Source organism: Vipera ursinii (genome assembly GCF_947247035.1).
Source record: "Vipera ursinii genome assembly, chromosome: 2".
Taxonomy (NCBI): Eukaryota; Metazoa; Chordata; class Lepidosauria; order Squamata; family Viperidae; genus Vipera; species Vipera ursinii.
The window spans coordinates 108,940,728-108,960,403 of NC_139513.1; the positions used below are offsets into that span (position 1 = coordinate 108,940,728).

At 40.9% G+C, this 19,676-nt stretch overlaps 1 protein-coding gene across 2 annotated transcripts in view; it reads left to right on the top strand.

The window, feature by feature from the left end:
- The first annotated feature begins 8,302 nt into the window (after window positions 1–8,302).
- TECR (trans-2,3-enoyl-CoA reductase) overlaps window positions 8,303–19,676 on the top strand; it is a 47,794-nt gene continuing 36,420 nt past the window's right edge. The window contains exon 1 of one of the 2 annotated variants that reach the window (XM_083357055.1): window positions 8,303–8,465. In XM_083357055.1, the coding sequence (XP_083213181.1) occupies window positions 8,451–8,465 (15 nt within the window). In that variant the 5' untranslated portion in view covers window positions 8,303–8,450. The remainder of the gene's footprint in view (window positions 8,466–19,676) is intronic. The other variant, XM_083357056.1, reaches the window with a different exon arrangement.

Below are 19,676 nucleotides of genomic sequence, written 5' to 3' on the forward strand. Positions count from 1 at the left end.
AACAAATGACTCTATTCACATATTTGGACAAATACAAATTAGATTAGCAAAGCTTTTTTGAAATATGAGGAAATATGCCTTCTACTAAAGCACCATAAGCAAGCTGAGAACCCTTTTCCATTAGCATTACATTGTCTTCTACTCACTCTAGTCTAGAATCAACAGAACATTGTACTTGCATGAAATGTATGTATGTATGTATGTATGTATGTATGTATGTCTTTTAAGCTTTTGTATAGTTTTTATCTTTTTAAGATTGTAAGTCACCCAGAGTTACTCTGTGGCAAAATGGATGGTCAATAAAATTTACAAACAAATAAATATATTTGTTATCTTTGTAACTGAATCCCTATCCTGGCTCAACTGCCCATGTTTCAAATCACTGCAATTATCCGATTTCCTGCCAACTAATCTGTGACCAAACATAATAAATTTTACATAATTTGAGATTACCCAAAGAAGTGTCAAAGTAAAGGAATAAATACTATTTTAACACAATATAGCCAAGAATGAAGGAAATCTGACTCATGGGGCTCCTCCAGTGGGTCAGCTGAACTTTGACCTACCAAATACTTCAGCCAACAGAAAACTATACAAGCATAAAACATGCTAATTAAGCTGTTGATCCCTATCCTGCCAAGAATGCCATCAAATAGTGGAGTCTTCATTTACTATGAACTGGGCAGGTTTAGGAAAGTGATTGTGGAGTTCCCCAATATTGTTCCCCTCCTCCAAACCACCAAATAACCATCATAACCTAACATCATAAAATATTGATCAGTTGTTCTTAAGTGGGCTAGGGTTGAGAAACATGTCAATTTTGACAGATGATGAGATCAGTACCTTCTGTCAGTATTCACTGCAGGGTTTGCACAAGCTAAGGGCCTTGGGATCATAGGAGCTAGAAGAGGTAGCAAGGGAGGTGAAGAGCTGACCCTTGGCTTACAAGCACATGTCAGGAAAACCCCCAAACACTGAGGGTTCAGGGTGTTATGTGGTCAAATAGGAGAGACCCTGCCTCACAGCGTGTCCCAAACTCCGGTACCTGTCAATTATTTTTCAGGCTCCTTTAGAAAATCCCTATTTGCTACTTTTTCAGATGAATGCTAAAAGTCACCCATGTTTAAAAGTAGGCCAACTAACAGCTGATAGGCAGGCAGATGGGTGTTTGGTACAGTAGTAGAACCTCCTGCCACTTCCGATTTTGTCTGATTAAGAAGAAAATACTAATTTATAGCTGGCACGGCTAAGGACAATGTGAAAATGCTTGAGGTATGGGGTTAGAATAAGGATGAAAGCAATGTCATGAGATATGATAGGGAAAAAAGTTGCTGATCGTATTTGTACAGTGGTTAGGAACAAGCTGAGAAGTGTCTTTCACAATACGACCAAGCACAATCATTTAATATAACGTAGGGAAATTCTTCAAGTGTTTATAAATGGACTAGTCAGGAATGTTTCAAACAGTTCTTATAAGTTCACAAACCAATAATCTTAGCACTGATTCAGAGACTACAAAGACCCTAGGAAACTGCAAAACTCACATACTGTAATTGTTACTGGTTCCTTCAGAACAGCCCTCAAGAATTCAAATATTGGTAGATAAATCAGCAGCCAGTCCCCAAAGGAAAGCGATTATAGTATCCAGGAAATTACAACTATATTATAGAATAGCATATAGTATTTAATATAGTATATTAAAATAATATTATAGTATCCAGGACATTATTTTACATGTAAAATAATAATTCCCCTAAAAAGATGACTGTCTTCTATAGCAGGGATCTGCAACCCCCACGCCACGGTTGACTATCAGGCCATGGCCTATTCGGAACCAGGTGCACAACCGGCGGGCGAGTACTCGCACACAGCTCCACTTGTGCAAATGGTGTGATTCACACTCACACACACGCCTGCCACTCACACAGAACCATTCCCTCTTCTCCCACTCCGGGCCACCAAGCTGGAAAGGTTGTGGACCACTGTTCTATATAGGATGATTTTCAAAAGCAAGGAGGATTTAATACCATTGTTACAATGTAGGCCAGTGCCGATTCCTCAACATCACTGGTTTTAGAATAATAGCTGAATGTCAGATTCGCAATTGTTTCAAAATTAGAAAATGCTCCTCAAGCATAGTAGGCGATGCTAAGATGTAAGAATTCTCAGTATAATTTACTACTGTATACAGTTTTCTTTTTAAAAAAATTAATAACAAAGATACAACTTGTATAACTAATGTAAAGTGAAAAATTCATAGAGATGTTAATAATTATAATGAAATTCATGCTGCTTTATTTTCAAATAGTGTTCTGAGTGAAAGGACTAATTTCATTTATTGGGGGAAATCTGTAGCATCTTAGATCTTGCTGAACTACAGCATACTTTTAAACAGTTCTAGCCTTTATGGCCAGGAAGGAGCCACCAATTCTGTATATTATTTCTGTGTCGTGGTAAGAACGATTGTATTTTACAGAGAAGTTACTATAGTACTTGGATATGTTGTTCAAGCTCCCTAAAAAAATATGGGCAATGAATCATTCTGTGGGAAAGAAAATGGAAGAAGTGCTTAGGAAAATATTAAAGAGCACAATCATGTTTACAAATAATGAAACAACATACGTAAAAAAATATCTATATTCTACCGTTTTCCTTACAACTAATTATCTGATTATATCACAGAACCTACAGTATGATTACTTGCCATAGTTAATGTACAGAGTTTTTAAGTTATTTGACCAAGTTCTTAATTACACTGGAAATTAAGCATTAGAATGCATATAACTGAACATCAGCTATTTGTATTTTTATAGATGTGCACATTAATTTAATGTCTAAATTCCACTAAAAACATCTTTGCAATCACCAAACTGCTGCTCAGTGCAAACTCTTTAAATGATGGTTTTTTAAAAGACCATCTTTTCTCTGCAATACCTCCAGATATTCCACTTGTACAAACAAACAGGCGCCAACACGTATCGCACAACAGAGACTTGAAATAGGCAAAAGAGCAAAGCTTACAAAGCAAAACAAGGAAAAGGAATTCTCCCACATGGAAGAAGTTACTGTGCTATTCCTATCAATCTGAAGATGAAGTAGAAAGAAAAGAATTTGCTGAGGTATTTATTTAAAATATTTTTATTTTATTGTACTCATCCACTCACATGTTTTTTTAATACCGGAAACCCGTTCGTTATAAACCTATTTATTACACTGATCTGAAGCAACAGTAGCTCTTTCATATGAAAGAGATTCTAATTCCTAATTTAAAATATAGCGTTTTCTTAAGATTTTTGTTTTGTTTTGTTTTGCTTTTTGGGATAGGGAGAATTAAACAAGAATTCTAAAAAACTCAGTTTTGGCATTTTATATTATTTTTCTTTATCAGTCTTTCACCTGTTTCTAGAATCTGTACTATGTGTGCTTGAAATAGCTTTCTGATTTCAGTATGCATGAAGGGCATTTGTTAAGGAAAGAGGATTAAGGAAAGGAGCTAAAATTAACAAGAGACTGCTTCTCCTTCTACAAGCCCTCAAATGATCATTCTGCACTCATTTTCTGATCCTGGTCCTCATTTCCTATGCTGCTATACTATTGGGGAGGGGGGACAAATTGGGGGCTGCGGCTGTTTTACAAGATAGAATTAAGTATTCTTCTTGATCTTGCTTCCTGCCATCTCATATCAAAAGAGTATTACATTCAACAAACCAAAATATACTGCTCAAAAAAATAAAGGGAACACTTAAACAACACAATGTACTGTATTTAATAGTAGGATGTCTTATCTTGTGTTCCCTTTATTTTTTTGAGCAGTATATTTCTTGGTCATTCCTGCAATACAAAAGAGAAAATCCTTACATATTTCTCCTGAATTCCTATATTACAAAAGCAATGATATTTAAAAGTTTTTTGTACATTGTAGATTCATCCAGTTGAAGTGAATAAAATCAATTGACTTGTATTCTCCCTAGTAGCAGGTCATAATTAGTGGATTATCTTGACATTGTTATCTGACAATGAAATCTTGTTCGCAATTTCCACTGGTTGCTAATGGTGTCAGCTCCTCATCTGTGTGTGACTTCCTTTGTTTCCCATTGAGCTACTCACTAAGAAACTATCACAGGACCCAACTATTTTAAATAATCCAACTTTTTCCCCCCAGAGAAAGTTGTTGAGGGTAGTGAGAGCTGTAGTTGCAGGGGGCTCTAAAGGAAATGGATTCTCTGGACTTTTTTCAGGCAGGGTTCAGGCTGAACACAGGTATGGAACTAAATCTACATTGACTGCTCTTGTGAAAGAACTGGGGCAGTATCTGTAGGACTGTCTTCTGCAAAGGCCTCTCCACATGCATTATTAGGAACTGAAAGAAAAGGATCCTTCCATGCCCTATTTGTACATGTCATTTGTAGAATCCTGGGTTAGGCCTCTCAGTCACTATGTCTCTTGCAGGATCCAATCTGGGTTGTCACCGAGATTTAGTCTTCCATGTTTTCAGACTTGTGCTGGAGCCCATCCTCAGGGAACTTCTTTCTCACCAGAATGTGCCTCTTCTCTGGATCAGTGTTCTCCCTGATATAGTCAGGCTCTGAACCTTTTAGTTTTTTACAGTGCCATTAAGACTTGGCTATTTTGGTGGTCCTTTGGAGCTGAGGGAACCATTTTACTCTCTGCACATGACAGTGGTCTTGTAATTGCTTGTTGTCATGTGATAGGGTATTTATCACACGGTTATTAGCTTTTAGGTTTACACTGTTACAATGTTTGGTTTTAATATTATTGTTTGGAAATCTATAAGCTATTCAGAGTCAGACATCACTGAAGGGAACATGCAAGTAAATTAACAATTAATAAAATAAAATAGTATAACAACATCAACTTTCAATAAGTGAAAAACCAGTATTATTTTCTCTGACAATTATGTCAGATTTCTGATGCTAACTAAATACGAAAATAGATGGGAGTGGCACACAAAACACTATTGGCCCATTCGTAGCTCTGGGTGTGTATGAATCACCAGGTGCATTTTTGTACTAGTTCCTGCTTGCCCATATTCTTAGATCACAGTATTTTCCCAGGCATCATTTTAAAGGATTTCATCACCATATGACTCCATGTAATGGCAAGACGATAGAATCATTGGGAAATCCATTAATTAACATATGGGTATTTTCCCCTTTAAACTTTTAAAGGTTAAGATATTAATTAACAAACCACTGCATAAAATTGGTTCAAGACCTTACAGACAGAAATGTACATAAACATATATATTTGTTTGAGCCATTTTTCAGAAAAGACATGAAATCAAAGAGTTATCATAAAATGAATAATAAAAAGATGATGAGAATACAGCATTTACCTTTCACAACTTAAAGTAAAATCTTTGAGTATGTAGATCATTTCTAGACCCTGAAATACATTAAGGCTAATGGTTGTCAGAGCAGTGGATTTTCTTCTGAAAGTTTACAATATGGAAATGGAAGAGTAAGAACTGAACTAGAAAAATGCAGTGGTGCAGAACATGAAAAAGAGAAGATATGGATGCATACTGTTGATTTGATTGCTATAGCCACCCATCTCCACACTGGATGTTGACATTGGGTGGTGAACATTATAAAACATAAAATCAATGTAAAGCAATTACAAAGAAAATATATATGGCACTAAATAACTATGGATGGTAATATACCCAGGAAACAAATCCCCTAACACACTTGGGGCCCTAGACAGTAACTTGCCCCCAAGCCTTGGAAGGCTTTGAAGATGATAACCTGCTCCTTGAATTGTACCTGGGAACACCCTGGCAACCAATACAATTCAACCAATACAATTCACAAAAAATGATGTTATATATATGTCGGATATCTGACACCCTTTACTGCCTGTGCAGCAGTTGAGACTTCCAGATGCTCTTCAAGAGCAGGCCCATGTAGAGTGCATTGCAGTAGTCTGCTGCATATTGGATTTACAAAATGAATACAGCTTAAGAATGGCAGAACTCGAAGAGATGACAGATAGAATCAAACCTGGGTATCCAAAATGTTAAAATAATTTGACAACACAATTTAGAAGTTGGAAGTACTCAGAATAGTTCATTATGAAAATAAAAAAGGGAAAAGGATAAATCTAAGTTAATGATAAATATTAAGATGACAAAATTAACACCACCCTCCCACTCTTTCTGAATTTGAACTTAATGAAGAAATTAAGGTGGGAAATAATTTTGTTTACTTGGGTTAAAGAACAGATAAAGTGAAGAGGGAATAAATTCTAGGAAGGAAAGCAGTGACAATCACAAACTTAGGACCATGAAGGATAAGCATATATTTACAACAAGGTAGGTCAAAATGGTTAAAATTAATAGTCCAGTGGCAACATAGGACTGTGAAAGGTGGACTCTGAAAATAGCTTTGATTGAGGGAAATAAAACTGGATCCCTTCGAATTACGGGTTTGGGTAGGTCAGGGGTAGGCAACCTCGGCTCTTTTATGACTCATGGACTTCAACTCCCAGAATTTTTTTTTTGCTCTCATCTCTACCTTTTAATGGCTTACACCAGAAATGAGCTACTTACCCTGAGAACCTCCTCCCTCTCTCAGATGTGGCCTTCCAACCTGCGCCACCGTTTCCTTAATGACGGGTCTTGGGACCCCGAGAGGTGGCATGGCACTAAAAAGAGGCTTTTGGGTTTTCTTTTAAATTTTTTTGAAGGGTTAGGGAGGGGGGAGGGTCAGGCCCGGCAGAATGAGAGGAAGATTCTACCGGACCTTCCTCAGTCTAGGTTGGCCAATGGCCGCGGCAATATGGGGGCCGGGGAGAAGCTTGGGACCCAGGGGGATGGGGTAGGGATACCGATCCCCACAGTGATTGGGAATGGCGGCAGATGGATGAGCAGAGGGCCATATCGTAATTTGAGATCACACCCCCGCTATTTCCGAGCTGTGGCGCGCTCCGACCCTCTGGCTCTCACCTGCTGTCCTGGGGAAGGGGGAGGGCAGACACCTGAGCTCAGACTGATCTATTTCAATGCCAGGTCTGTTGTGAATAAAGCTCCCCTCATCCATGATTTGATCGAGGAGGAAGACGCAGACCTGGTATGCATCACGGAAACTTGGTGGGGCCCGGAGGGAGGGGTCCCTCTGATTGATTTATGCCCTCCAGGTTTCCGTGTGCTGCATCAACCTCGGGCTCAGGGTAGGGGAGGTGGCGTGGCGGTCGTTATCAAAGAGACCTTCCGTCCACGGGAGACCACTGCCCCTCAGACGGATGTGAATCCCTCCTCTTAAGGTGGGATCCTGGTGGTCAGTTGGGCCTACTACTGGTATACCTCTCTCCAAGCTGCGTAGCAACGGCTCTACCCAGGCTACTTGATGCCCTCTCAGGACTGGCGGTGGCTATGCTGGCTCAGGAATTCTGGGAGTTGAAGTCCACGAGTCATAAAAGAGCCGAGGTTGCCTACCCCTGGGGTAGGTTGATGGACAGAATGGAAGTAGTTACCGGAGCACATCCTCGGAAGAGCGACTTGTTCCCAAAACGGGGGCAAGGTATTGGTATTTGTACACGGAACCGCCAGTCATCGAGCCAGACCGGACCGGCATTGAACTAATTTGATAATTACTGAGGTGGAACTTAAAAAAACTGTTCTTAAGTTAGTAAGACTTACTCCAGAGTAAAACTGATGTAGAACTCTACACAGCAACAACTCTTTTCAACCAATAGGAACGTAAACTAATCGTTCTCATTTATTTATTTATTTATTTTATTTAAATTCCATTTATATCCCGCCCTTCTCCGAAGACTCAGGGTGGCTTCGTTCTTATTTATTTATTTATTTATTTATTTATTTATTTATTTATTTATTTATTTATTTATTTATTTATTTATTTATTTAAATTCCATTTATATCCCGCCCTTCTCCGAAGACTCAGGGCGGCTTACAAGCTTAGCAGTAGCCTTCATTCTATGTATATGCCTGCGGCCGACCCTGAAGGAACTTCCAGTAAAAACTCTCCAGGTAAGCAAGCGCGCCCTGGAGAACTTTGCCCTCGGAATCTTTTTCTTTTACTTCCCCCCCCCTCCCCAGCTCCCACCGCGTCACCTGCCGCAAGCCTTCGAAGGTCATCTATATTTGCTTGCAGCTTTGTGATTGGATCCATTCTCGGATGTTACGATTGCTTCGGCGGGATGCCCCTTCTACCCTTTTGCCACTTGATTGGCTCGGGGGTGGTCACGCGCCACCCGTTGCCATGGTGACGTTTGGAGGCGGGGGCAGGCAGGCGGGAGGGAGGGAGGGAGAGCGGCGTGCGCCTAATTGGCTGGCCCGCCGAGATAAGAGTTCCCCGGTGATTCGCCTTATAGTTCTTCGCGCCGCGCCTCCTTCAAGCGAAGTTTGAGCGTGTCACGTGAGGGGGAGAGGGCGCTACGCTGTCGGGAGCGCAAACGAGCGCGGAGCTATGAAGCACTACGAGGTGAGGGCGGCGGTTGGAGTTCGAGGGGCGTCGCGCGGGCTGATGGAGGGGGGTCGTGCGGGGAGCGGCCTCGGGCTCAACAGCCGGAGGGGAGAATCGGGTCCTCGCTCTCTGACCTAAGGGAGGTGGTGGTGGGGGGCACGACGCACGCGTGGGATTCCGCCTTTGTAGAAAGCGCGAGAGGGAAAGTACGCATGCGTGGCGTCTTGAATAAGCATGCGCTGGGAGTTGGAGGGAAAGAAGATGGGCTTTTAAGTCGAGGGTCAAGTTTGTGTAGCCCCGGGGTAGGCAACCTCGGCTCTTTTATGACTCGTGGACTTCAACTCCCAGAATTCCTGAGTCAGCATAGCTGACTCAGGAATTCTGGGAGTTGAAGTCCACGAGTCATAAAAGAGCCGAGGTTGCCTACCCCTGGTGTAGCCCTTCTCTGTTTCGTTGGCGTGCTCTTCAGCCTCGCAGGTTGCTTCCGCTGCTTTGTGAGGGAAGGCTCCCAAAAAAAAAATCCTACATACGTCGTTGGTCTTTTGGAGTGCTCTCTTTCTCTCGGTGATCGATCACTCGAGCTTTCTTTCTAGTGATCGCAGCTCTGCCTTTTTCTTGTCGACTGTGTAGAACGGATCACCGTATCTAACTGTGCTTCTCTCCAAAGGGATTTTGGAAAAGTAGGGCTCCAGATCGAATGGTTTTCAGACTTCTTCAGATTGTGGAACCTGTTCGTTAAATAAAAATAAAGACCCTTGACGAAGAGGCAGCGCTTCATTTGATAGGAAAATTGGCTGTGTCCAAGTCAACGTTATTATTATTTTTTTTTTTTGGCCTCAGGCTGTCGTGGAACACCATCAAGTTCTTGAAAAACCTAGTACATATTGCTCTCAGATTGACATGGAAACAGTGCCTTTCTGCATATATTCTTTGATGTGTCTTTTTGTTGTTAGTTGCAAAGTCGTGTCCGACCCATCGCGACCCCATGGACAACGTTCCTCCAGGCCTTCCTGTCCTCTGGAGTCCATTTAGGCTCATGCCTACTGCTTCAGTGACTCCATCCAGCCACCTCATTCTCTGTCGTCCCCTTCTTCTATTGCCCTCAACCTTTCCCAGCATTAGGCTCTTCTCCAGTGAGTCCTTCCTTCTCATTAGGTGGCCAGAGTATTTGAGTTTCAAGATGTGTCTTTACATTTTTCTGCAGGGTCACGTTCAATGAATGGTAGTAATGTCAAATTGAGTTGCCACATTTGTTGTTCAGTCACTAAGTCATGTCCACCCCTTCTCAACACCATTGATGATAGCATTCCAGGCCCTAATTAGCCCAAATTAGCCCATAGCATTCCAGGCCCTAATTAGCCCAAATTCACGTTTGTTGCATCAGTTACACTATCTAACCATCTCATCCTCTGCCATCCCCTTTCCTTTTGCCTTCAATCTTCCCTAACTTACCCATCTTCTTCAGAAATCTTAATTTTAAAATAATTTACTATTATTGTGTGTGTGCATGTGTACATACTATACTTTCAGTATATAGGTTCTTTTTTTAATCTCCAAATCTTCCTGCTCTTTCTTTAATCTTTAATAGACTTCTTGTCTTTTCTGTTGCTTTTGGCCTGATTACTCAACCTAAAAGTTATTGTGCAAGGCAGCTTTGATATGTTAATGTTTTAGCTTGCTCAGTTAAACAGGTATTGCAAACCATACTATTAATTTATCTTTGTACAAAGTTAATTATGTGTTACATTGCTTTATGTTATTGAATATTAAATTTAATACTTTTCCAGTATATCACTGAACTGGAACCTTAACATTTCCTGAAGATTTGCAGAATTTCTTATAGTTTTGATTACTTTTTGCAGGAAAGTACTCTCTTAATTTTAAGCTTTTATAACTTTTTATGTCTTTTTTCATATGACTAGTCATTGAGTGGAAATACAGATATTTAGGATAATGGATATCATTTATTTGTTTGTTTGTTTCGATTTATATACCGCCCTTTTCCCAAGGGACTCAGGGCGGTTTACAGGGCAAATTAAAACAGTGCAATGTACAAATTAAAATAAAATTAAATTAATAGCCCCAAAAGAGTTTAAAATATAAAATTGATTGGATTCCTTAAAAGTAATGTGGAAGAGAAGGGCATTTCATTTAATAATAAAAATTAGTGTCACCTGCTATGTTCAGATAAGATGCTTAGGCTGGTTTAATGAATTTATTTTCTGGGTTTGCATAATATAGTAGTTTGAATCACAAGCAAAACAAATGACCTGTGTTTATATAACATAGTAAGCCATCAAAAAACCCCAAACTAACAAAACTTAAAACTAACATGCTTAACATGGTGTACACTGTTGCTAGTACATTAATAACTGATTTAAGCAATATAGAGTTTGAGAGGACTAAGGAGCAAGAGAGACAAAGAACATAAATTGTCCTGTCTTTTTTTAAGACAAGTAACTGTGTTAGATTGGGATATAGGCTTAAGATGTAGCCTGGGTGACCCAATTACTAATAATTATAGGTAAGAGAATAGAACGTTACAGCATACTATTGGTTGCTACAATTTTTTGTTCAGGATTGCTCTTTTATCTTGAAAATTGATGCATGATAGTGTACTTGAAGAACATGTTACAGAACCTTCATATTTTTTGTAGTCAGCTTCCAAGACCAAGAAAGAAACAGATATACATCTTAAAAACATAACCAGCACTCTTGTATTAGTAATATTATCTCCCAAGTGCCACAGGGCTCTTATAGCAACTTTAAATTAACACAACTTTCTTCAATCTTGATTAGTTTTTTCTCAGAGCAGATATTTATTTTTTCCTGGTAGATTATGTTAAAAAACACCCCAATTCTTCAATTACTGAACATATGCTAATTTATGAAAGTAGAATAGGGGAGCTTTGCAAAAGGCTTTTGTATTTCATTGAAGGTCTTCTCTTATTTGATATAAGAGACTTAGGTTCTTGTGCTACATCTAATTACTAAGCATGTAATAACTGCAACTGATGCCCTTGTTGGCTCTTTAGCGATCCACTTTATATTCCAGCTGAATATATCCCATACTGCATGCCTTAGTGTCCTTTCTGTGTTCTACAGAACACAGATGTATGTAGAAATTAAATACTACTCAGCTAAGAAAATATCGATATAGACTGCAAAGTAAGTCTCAATGAGAACATTCACGTTCAATCGTTGTCTCTATTGTTTTAATACTATGACCAGTTCCCGTCTAGGAGGCTTCTACCCTCGACACAGTTGCATGGTTTAAAAATTATTTAGGTGTTTGGAATGTTTTTAAAGACCAAAAGGTTCTTGTGTGGATTACTTCAATATTTTTTTTCTTTTCCTAAGAACAGTTTGTAACTTTAAAATGTTGTTTGCAATACAACTTTTGCACATTTGCCTTACAATCTGGAGATGATCTGGACAGCTCAGTATATTTTTCCAGCCTTGAGATCAGAGTAGCCTTTGCACCTGTCTTGTAAATGGATATATGCTTAGCAGTGCAACAGTACTAAGATTGGCTCTTTGCATGGCCTGCTCAGCTCAGCAGTTTTTCAAATGGCCCTGTCTGAATACTGAGCAGTTGAGTATTTAATAGCTGTTCCACAATGCCCTGAGCTGACAGAGAATAATAACTTTTCCCATAATCAACTGGCAATGTTGCTTATTTGCTAACAGTTTATAGTTTTTTTTAATTCATTAATTTCCTGATTTTAACCTTCTTGCCCAAACCAGGCTCTTACAGCCACATGGTCTCCAAGTAGCCATGTGAGACCTTTGATGACATACAAATCTGGAGGGCATTTAGTTGGGAAAGACTCTCCTTGGAGAATATTATTTCTCCAGATATAACCATTTGCTAAGAAGACAAAGATCAAAGAAATAGGCCATCTAGAGCAGGGCTTTTCAACCTTTTCACAGATTGTACCACTTTTAGGATATGGCAATATTTGAGCGCCACCAGTTGCCTAGCAAGGTGTCAAAAACTTAATGAGTGAAAAAAATGTGATAAGGTACAGGTAGTCCTTGACTTACAACAATTCGTTTAGCGACTGTTACAACGGCACTGAAAAAAGTGACTGACCATTTTTCACACTTATGACCGTTGCAGCATTCACAGGGTCACATGATTTACATTCGGATGCTTGGCAACTGATTCATATTTATGACGGTCGCAATGTTTCAGGGGCAAGTAACCCTCTTTTGCAACCTTCTGACAAACAAAGTATGGGGAGACCAGATTCACTTAACAACCGTGTTACTAATTTAACAACTGCAGCGATTCACTTAACAAATGTGGCAAGAAAAGTCGTAAAATGGGACAAAACTCATTTAACAAATTTCTCACTTAGCAACATAAAATTTGGGTTTAATTGTGGTCGTAGGTTGAAGACTGACTATCTGTATACCCACTTACCACACTGTTTTTCTGACATTAATCTTTGCATTGTTCTATCCCCTTCTCTCCCTCTGCTTGTCTCAAAGAAGCTTCTCCTCATCTCTTTCTCCATCCCCTTCTCTTTTTCCATTGTCTTTTTTTCTCTCCCTTTCCCACCAAAACCTCCTTTTATATCCTCTCCTTTCTTCCCCTCCTCCTTTTCTCTTCAGTGCAACTCCAGCTGACTCCTCTTTCCCAGGCTGCCCACTGCTCTGTCTCTCTTTCATTGTCCCCATCTCTCCCTCCCTCTCCCCTGTTTTTTTTAAATCTTTTCACCCTTCTAATCTAGGATAAAACCCTGATGACATAAGGTAAGGGTATATTTTTCTATTCTCCTCAAACCCTTCATCTACTAAGTGTTTAATACAGTTCTGTTGAGTTTCCCTGGTTTGAATAATTTAAGTAAAAGAGGTAATTATCTGCTACAGTGGTGTGCATTTTGTCAGCAAACAGTATATCTCACGTGTAAGCCAACTGAGAATTGCTTTGTAGAGCAACTGTAGGCCTTTTAGTTGTCAAAGTTTTGTTGTACACCAGAGGGTGCTGTTAGCTTAACTTGGAGAATGATTGATTCTTCTGGCTTAGTTTTCCTTTCCCCCTCCTAATGTCATTAGCTGGTAGAAAACATTTCCAAATTATTAAAGCGATCCAAGAATTATCTGGGACTAGCAACTATGAACTTCTGTACCCTTCCTCTTACTAAAGACTAAGCACTGGGAAGTGAAAAGGATCATGAAGGAGCTCACATGCACATACAGTAATCTGTGAATGAACACAAATGATGATTTCCCCTAGTTCCGAAGAACTGAAGAGGGAGCTGTAGTGCTTCTGGGCAACGACACAAGCAAACGTTATACAGCATCAACCCTATGTCAGCCTTTTGTAGGTAGCAAAAAAATATATGTAAATGCTAACATCCACTGTGGTGCTTCTTGCAACCTCCTCCAAAAAACAATCAAGCAAGGGAAAGCTCCCCATCTGTATGCAGAAATTGAAAAGTATCTTCCATGCTTCTGGAATGTTTAGAATCTGAGAAAAACAAAACAGCAGTAGAGGACACGAGCTAGGAATTGGAGGGAGAATTGTCCATATTGGTTTAAAATGGGTAATAAGTACTTAATTTTTATCACTCATGATGGAAGGGGCATTGAAACATGTCAGATTTTATATGCCTTGCAACTTGCTATTTGTAGCTTAAAGACGAACACTAATACGGTTCCAATAAAACAAAGGGAGACGTAAGTTTATCTCACTTTGTGTACTCAATAAGCAAAGGTTGCCCATGTAAAATGATGTTTATATAAGAGATAAAGGGCAAGTGGAGGAAGGCTTGAAATCTGTATCCCTGTACTGTTAGTAGGAACTAGTATTATGCTGTAGTAGTCTGTCCTATTTTAAGTGCTATAATGTGGATTTTCATTTGTTAAAATACAGGTTTCCCTTGTTATGCTATATTTGTTGTTTACTAAACTATAATGTGACTTGTTGGATTTTGATTTAGTCTGTTATATGAATCTAGATATTGTGGCTTATTCCAATAACTGTTACAGGGTTAAAACATTCAGAATGATATAAGAATCCAACAGTTGGATTTTGCAACACTTGGTTTCAAAGGCAAAAAGACATTTCAGACCGCTTGGATGTTCATGCAGCATCTTCTGCAAGTTCTTAAACCAGGGATCTTCAAACTTGGTCCTTTTATGACTTGTGGACTTCAAATCCCAGAATTCCTCAGCCAGTGTGAAGTCCACAAGTCATAAAAAGGCCAAGTTTGAAGACCCCTGCCTTAAACCAAGCACATCTTTTCACTGCTGGTGAAAGGCAGCTTTGTGATCTCAAGAAATAATGCAGTTATTTTAATGACTTGCAGATAGGTGTTACATGGCTATCCCCATCTTCTCCAAAACACCCTCCACTGATCCCTCTGCTTTCCCTCCCCCCCATTACTGATGTCAGGTTGTCAGGTTATGATGCGTAGCTTAGCAAAATGGCAGCCATGACATTTGTCATCACCCAAGTCAACAAGAACCACACTAGATATTGGAGTTCCTGGATATATGGTGACAAATGAGCTACAAGACTGAGGACTGTTGGCTGAGCAACCACAACCTGCAGCTGCGGGACTATTGGAAGAAAGGTTATTTAGCTGTCACAGATACACAAAGACTGACAACAACAACAACAACAACAAAATCTGCTATTACAAATAAAATCCAGTGAGAAGATGATGTTCATTACCTTGAATTATTGTAAAAATATTGGAGGGAGGGAGGAAGGAAGGAAGGAAAAGATAAAAGAATGTACCAATTCTGGAAAGAGCAACATCTAGAATCAGAAATAGCAGAGGCTAGCATATCAACATCAATTTATAATGTGAAATAAAAATATTTACAGAAGCAGAATTGAAAGAACTGCAAAGGTCTACACAGGGCAAACAAATCAAAATCTTGCTAGAAGTAGCTCAGACTGTAGAGGCAAACCAGGGGGAGTTGATAGAGGAAGCTAGCATAGCTATTGAATCGTTTTTCATTCCCAAACCCGGCACCCTCTCCTCTGCTTTTGCCTCAGAAAGACCAAACCAAATATAAATAAGAGGAATTGAAACAAAGTGCTTGAGCATCTAGAACAGCACAAAAACATCAGAATAAGGTTGTTTGCATTGACATTTGTTCCAAAGAAAGAGTTAAACCAGGGGTCTTCAAACTTGGCCCTTTTATGACTTGTGGACTTCAACTCCCAGAATTCCTCAGCCAGCTTTGCTGGCTGAGGAATTCTGGGAGTTGAAGTCCACAAGTCATAAAAGGGCCAAGTTTGAAGACCCCTGAGTTAAACTATTCAAAGTTGACAATATTGTGATATCAAATATAAGCAAAAGCTCACTGTAAGAAACAAACTAACCAATGCCCAGCCTGACTGTAGCTATAACTGAATACCCTGAATGCAAAATCAACAAACAAGAAAAAAACCTAAATCGTGCGCCACCAAAATGGAAGACGGTTGGTTGAAAAATAAGATCAGCATGCAAAGATCAGATGTGAGGAAGTTAGTAGATGACAGAAAAAAAAGCTGAAGAACAAGCAGACCAAAGAATACCTGATAAAGAAATGTCACCTAGAAACAAGTAAGAGCAAGAAACCAGTAGAAATAGTAAAGCAGCAAGTAACATCTACAGCCAAGAAGATCAACAGGTAGGAAGCTAAAAGTGCACACGATAGACAGAATCTCCAATTTCACTCAAGTCAGAAACATCAGTGCATCAATGGAGGGATTGCAATGAACCAGTCAATACCTGGCAAAGGAGAACAGTGTAGTTCTGGCACAACTATGAGACAACTCAAAAAAAAATAGAACAACAATGCAGCCTGGATAAAGGAGGTGGATAAGATTTATTTTAAAAAAGATGAAAGAAAGCAGAAATGGTTCAGAATAGGGCAAAGAAGATCAAGACTTGGTCAGCTCTAAGGGAAGATGATCTGCATGGTTTTTGGTTGAAACATCTGACTCGCCCCTACCCATTATTGCTGGCGGACAATACCCAGGGGGAGGGCCTTCTCTGTGGGTGCGCCGGCCCTCTGGAACCAGCTGCCTGTATGTAGAGCTTAGGACTGCCCCTGACCTTGGCTCATTCCGCCGGGACCTGAAGACCTGGCTCTTTGAGCTTTCTGGCCTGGCCTGAGAGTATTAACTGGGGTTTTAATTGTATTCTAATTGGGGTTTTTATGCCAAGGTTAATGTAATCATTTTAATTGTTTTTAATTTTTGTAATTTGCTGTAATTGTTTTTAAAAAACCTTGTGAACCGCCCTGAGTCCTTCGGGAGAAGGGCGGTATATAAGTTTAATAAAATAAAAATAAATAAATAAAATTACAGGTAATCCTCAAGTTACAAATGTAATGGAGACTGCCAATTACATTCGTAACCTGAGGATTCATAGGAGTGAATCATGTAACTTGAACCTGATTGCTCCCTGCTTTCATCCATGCATTTGTTAAATGAAATAAATGCACGAGGTATCTCGGTGGGGAAGGCTATGGGGGGCCTAGTGCTTCTGACCACCCAAGGCCTCCCCTGACCCTCTGAGATATCTCACGGTTCCCCCTCCACTCCATCCTGCCCGGCTGGGTGACTTACCTTACATAGATCTTGATGATCAAGTGGTTTCCTCTCCAGCATTTCTGCTGTAGTTTCACCTTGAACAAAGGCTTGCCGAGGCCTGCAGGGACTGTGTCGCTATAGGCTCCAGTCGTCTTTGCAAAAAGCCCTTGCCTCCAAGAACGGAAGCTGGGAGGGGGGGTGCGCATCCTCCAGGCCTAAATGGAGGCCCGGAGGGATGACTACTATGGTGCAACATTCATAACTTCAGGACTGTCGTGAGTACCTGGGGGGGGGTATTTATGTCATAACTTTGAATCGTCGCTGAATGAACTATTGTAACTCAAGGATTACCTGTAATTGCCAAGCAGTTTTAACAACATATTGCAAGGAGGTCAAATTGAAGATTGGTTAACATTTGGCAAAACATACAGGTGAAACTCGAAAAATTAGAATATCGTGCAAAAGTTCATTTATTTCAGTAATGCAACTTAAAAGGGGAAACTAATATATGAGATAGACTCATTACATGCAAAGCAAGATAGTTCAAGCCGTGATTTGTCATAATTGTGATGATTATGGCGTACAGCTCATGACAACCCCAAATCCACAATCTTAGAAAATTAGAATATTGTGAAAAGGTGCAATATTCTAGGCTCAAAGTGTCCCACTCTAATCAGTTAATTAAGCCATAAGACCTGCAAAGGGTTCCTGAGCCTTTAAATGGTCTCTCTGTCTGGTTCAGTAGGAATCACAATCATGGGGAAGACTGCTGACCTGACAGTTGTGCAGAAAACCATCATTGACACCCTCCATAAGGAGGGAAAGCCTCAAAAGGTAATTGCAAAAGAAGTTGGATGTTCCCAAAGTGCTGTATCAAAGCACATTAATAGAAAGTTATGTGGAAGGGAAAAGCGTGGAAGAAAAAGGTGCACAAGCAGTAGGGATGACCGCAGCCTGGAGAGGATTGTCAGGAAAAGGTCATTCAAAAGTGTTGGGGACTTTCACAAGGAGTGGACTGAGGCTGGAGTCAGTGCATGAAGAGCCACCACACACAGACGGATCCTGGACATGGGCTTCAAATGTCGTATTCCTCTTGTCAAGCCGCTCCTGAACAACAAACAACGTCAGAAGTGTCTTACCTGGGCTAAAGAGAAACAGACCTGGTCTGTTGCTCAGTGGTCCAAAGTCCTCTTTTCTGATGAGAGCAACTTTTGCATCTCATTTGGAAATCAAGGACCCAGAGTCTGGAGGAAGAATGGAGAGGCACACACTGCAAGATGCTTGAAGTCCAGTGTGAAGTTTCCACAGTCTGTGTTGATTTGGGGAGCCATGTCATCTGCTGGTGTTGGTCCACTGTGCTTCATTAAGTCCAGGGTCAACGCAGCCGTCTACCAGGAGACTTTGGAGCACTTCATGCTTCCTTCTGCAGATGAGCTTTATGGGGATGCTGACTTCATTTTCCAGCAGGACTTGGCACCTGCCCACACTGCCAAAAGCACCAAAACCTTGTTCAATGACCGTGGGATTACTGTGCTTGACTGGCCAGCAAACTCGCCTGACCTGAACCCCATAGAGAATCTATGGGGCATTGCCAAGAGAAAGATGAGAGACATGAGACTGAACAATGCAGAAGAGCTGGAGGCCGCTATTGAAGCATCCTGGTCTTCCATAACACCTCAGCAGTACCACAGGCTGATGGCTTCCATGCCACGCCGCATTGAGGCAGTAATTGCTGCAAAAGGGGCCCAAACCAAGTACTGAGTACATATGCATGCTTATACTTTTCAGAGGTACGATATTGTTCTATGTACACTCCTTGTTTTATTGATTGTGAGATTGTAGATTTGGGGTTTTCATGAGCTGTATGCCATAATCATCACAATTATGACAAATCACGGCTTGAACTATCTTGCTTTGCATGTAATGGGTCTATCTCATATATTAGTTTCCCCTTTTAAGTTGCATTACTGAAATAAATGAACTTTTGCACGATATTCTAATTTTTCGAGTTTCACCTGTACTACTAATGAAAGATCCAGCAAAAGATGAAGCACCAGGAAACTACAGGCCAATTACCGTATATACTTGAGTATAAGCCGAATTTTTCAGCCCACTTTTTGGGCTGAAAAATTCCACTTCGGCTTATACTCCAGTCAACAAAAAAACTTACCGAGGACTTGTGCGCGGCCGAGGCTTTGGTGCTTCCGGGATCGCGCGCACCTCTCCCAAGCCACCGCCATCCGGAGACCTGCCGAAGTTTGGGGAGGTTTGGGGAGGTGCGCGCATACCTCCCCAAACCTCCCCAAACGTCGGCAGGTCTCCGGACCTCCGCGCCTTGCCTGCCTGCTTCTTTCCGCAGCGGAAAGAAGCAGGCAGGCAGGGTGCGGAGGAACGGAGACCTGCCGACGTTTGGGGAGGTTTGGGCGCCTCCCCAAACCTCCCCAAACGTCGGCAGGTCTCCGTTCCTCCTGCCGACGTTTGGGGAGGTTTGGGCGCCTCCCCAAACCTCCCCAAACGTCGGCAGGTCTCTGTTCCTCTGCGCAGACCTGCCGACGTTTGGGGAGGTTTGGGGAGGCGCCCAAACCTCCCCAAACGTCGGCAGGAGGAACGGAGACCTGCCGACGTTTGGGGAGGCGCCCAAACCTCCCCAAACGTGGGCAGGAGGAACGGAGACCTGCCGACGT